Source organism: Sinocyclocheilus rhinocerous, unplaced genomic scaffold (assembly GCF_001515625.1).
Source record: "Sinocyclocheilus rhinocerous isolate Xijiao unplaced genomic scaffold, SAMN03320098_v1.1 scaffold2743, whole genome shotgun sequence".
Classification (NCBI taxonomy): Eukaryota; Metazoa; Chordata; class Actinopteri; order Cypriniformes; family Cyprinidae; genus Sinocyclocheilus; species Sinocyclocheilus rhinocerous.
Window position 1 is genome coordinate 351,133 of NW_015663513.1, and position 3,325 is coordinate 354,457.

The 3,325-nt window shown below is 34.5% G+C and overlaps 1 protein-coding gene across 1 annotated transcript in view; it reads right to left on the bottom strand.

Moving 5' to 3' along the window:
- The window catches only part of fcf1 (FCF1 rRNA-processing protein), a 23,585-nt gene that overhangs the window by 7,130 nt on the left and 13,130 nt on the right, over positions 1-3,325 (bottom strand). The window contains exons 5-6 of the mRNA XM_016539311.1: positions 1,869-1,941; positions 649-736 (exon numbers count right to left, since the gene is read on the bottom strand). Of these exons, the coding sequence (XP_016394797.1) occupies positions 649-736; positions 1,869-1,941 (161 nt within the window). The remainder of the gene's footprint in view (positions 1-648; positions 737-1,868; positions 1,942-3,325) is intronic.

The following is a 3,325-nucleotide window of genomic DNA, read 5'->3' on the forward strand; positions in this document are numbered from 1 at the left end:
AGAGTGTTTGGCGAGTGAAAATATATCTGTGCTAAACTTAATACTTAACCTCCAACTCACACACTGGCGAGTAAAATCTGAGAATTTATTAGCCATTGGCTAAAATTTGACAATTTAGTCGCCAGAGTGAAGATTTAGTCGCATATGCGAGTGATTTACTCGCAATGTAGAGGGTTGGGTTATATCTCTTAAAGATTAGATTATAAATGGCCAAATGGGCACCCTGAATTAACTGAAGTTCAGTTGTTTATCTTTAAAAGAAAAAAGTATCATCTGTATGCAAAATGACCCACATCTGGTTTTTGACCACTGAAAATGTGTACAATTTAACAAATTCTTGGAGCAACACTATGATTCCGTTATATCTCTGGAACCATATAGGGCCTTCAAATGAAGCAGAAAAAGATCTAAGAACCAAAATCTACAAGGATATTAAGATATCTTTAATACATTTTGGGGGGAAAAAATATAATCAAAGTGCTTTTACCCATTTTTTTTTACCCACTGTCACAATTGGCATATAATGCAACACAGATTGCTGTATGTAATTTGGTTCCAAATCTCAGGTGAAAATTGTTACAAATAATGATGCTGCCATCTTAGTAAAGGTAAACAATTATAACCCCACAGATTACAAAGTTCTCATACCTGCGTTACTCTTTGCACCAAGCAGTCATCAGCATACGTTCCTTTGTGTGAGCAAGGTAATCGATCAAAGCGGGAATCTTTTGCAATCCTACAAATAAAGCTCAAATCAGCATAAAAACCAAGGAAGAAAGTGTAGCCACTTTCAAACATAAAACCTGTTAAAACCACAGTGAAATGCCAATTTTAACTTCTCTGGTAAATGCACCACATCTACTATTCACATACACAACAGCTTTCTATCTTTTATGTATACCGTTACCATTCCAGATGCTGACAACTTTTGATGAAATGACCAAAAATACACTTTAATACCCTGGAAACAGGGCTTCTCTCTCTCACTCAATTTTTGGGATTTTGCATAGAATTTGTGGGTGTCAGAGAGCCGCTATAAATATGCCAGACACTGCAGGAAAAGTGGGATGTCTGCCATTCATAAATCAGAACAGAAATTATGACAGATTGCTTCTATTGTCTTCATTTGTAAGTCACTTAGGAAAAAAGCGTCTTCTAAATGATTAAACGCAAATGTAATGTAAATTCTGTTGAAACTATAATGTTATCAAATTGGACAAACTGTTCAAATGTCATTTACGGCAAATGACATTGCTGTCCACAATGTAGTTAATCTTATGACTACTGAAGTGGCACACACTGCAACAAAGGTAGAACTGAAGTTACTACTACTTAGGCCAGCAAATGCTGCAGCTGATTTACCAGCATTTCAAAAACTCTAGATAGATAGAGCTCTAAATAGAAAAATGCCTTTTAATTACAACATTGCGAATTAATGGTGTCCCAGCACTTTAGTTTTAACAGTAAAAGAGTGCAAGATGTAAGTAGCTAAATATTAAATATTTGCCAACTGTTTTATGAAAGAAATGTTAAACAACCGACAGTATTATGTTTTTTTTTTGGTTAAGTTTTTTCAGTTTTACATAGAAAATATAGGTGTGATTCATGTAATTTATAACTGAATGTGATTTAGAGTGAATGTGTGCATATTTTAAAATAAAACTATTATTTGCAAATAGTTCAACTTGATTTTACAAACAAGATTTTACAGCTTTTCATTATTCCCTTTAAATCTTTAATTTAAATAAATAAAAAAGGACATTTAAATAAAAATTATTATTATTATGCCCCGTCCCCAAATACTGGTTTGGTCCCCAGTGTTCAAGACACTGTTACTGTTACATGTATGTCATGCAAGTGTGCATTACCGCAAAGCCACTCGAAACTTCATCCCTAATTTCTCAAGCTCAGCCATCACACAGTCCGTTATGCAAGGAACACCTGAATGTAACAACAACAAAAAAAATATTAGCTTAATTATTAGCTTGAAAACTACAAATGTACGTTAGTAGTTTAGTCAGATTGTGTAAGCTGTATGAAGATCAGGGGCTGTATGCATAAAGCGCTCAGACAGGGTAAAAATGTAAACATTTATATTAATACATACAGGGAATTAAAATTGGCCTTCCCATTTCATTCATCAAAAATTATACAACAAAGAAACCTGTTACTAAAATACCATTTTGTGTTGTAATAAATCATGAACAAATGAATGGTGTCATTTAATACTATTACATCATACCCTTGCAAATGTATTACTGGTTAATTTAGGATACGTCCACACGAAGCCAGAGCTTTCCCGATCCAATCTTTTTTTCCCCTCGTCTCAAGAAATATCTGCGTCCACACGAAACCACAAAACCGACACAAAACAATGTAGTATACATGCCAGACCAGTATGTGGCGCTGTAATTCTGCCATCACGCGTCTCCGTGTGGACGGGGCCTCAGTGGTTGAGGGCGGCCCTTTTTCTACACAACACTTAGGTGCGATCTGTCCTTAAGAGCATTTCTGAAGTTTTATGCATATGACCCAAGATCACATTTTATGAGTAATCAGTGCAGATGCCACTAAGACCCAATAATAGAAAAAAAATAGTTTCCAACTAAGCCTATATTTAAAAAAAAAAAATAGTAGAAGTAAATATTATATCATTCATGATAATCGAGCAACAAATTATATAAGCCTTGAATTTTACACCAAGCCCAGCAGTTTAAAATCAACATTGAATGATAATGTCCAATTACTAGTTTTATTTGTTTTATTTTCATTTAAAAATTAAAATTACCATAATTTACTCACTCATGTCATTCCAGACCTGTATGACTTTCATTCCTCTGTAGAACAGATAAGATATTTTGAAGAATGTTTCAAGTGTTTTTCTTGCTTACAAGTAAAAAAAAATAGACTGAACTTTTTTTTATATATATATATATATATATATATATATATATATATTATTCAGATGTGTGCAGCACATTTTATGGAGGACTGTTTCCTGATCCTGCTAGAGTAGACTACAATGCCGACTGTTCTGACTCACAGACTATAAGTTTTTTTATATTTAAAGGATTTGCCACTGATGATTCAAACGCGAGTTTTGAGCAGTGTAGGGTAGCGCTCGTTGTTTGTCATTTCTCCGATCACAAATGCAGACATGGCTTTATGTTTACGCGGCGCAACGCGTAAAAAGACAGTACAAGTCATTATAATCCGTAAATATGTCCCCACTGGATGTAACAAATGGCTCGTTTATAATGCGTTTTAATGTTTTTGTCTCGTCGCTCCGGCCAGACACGGCATCACAGTATGGTAGGGGCATAAC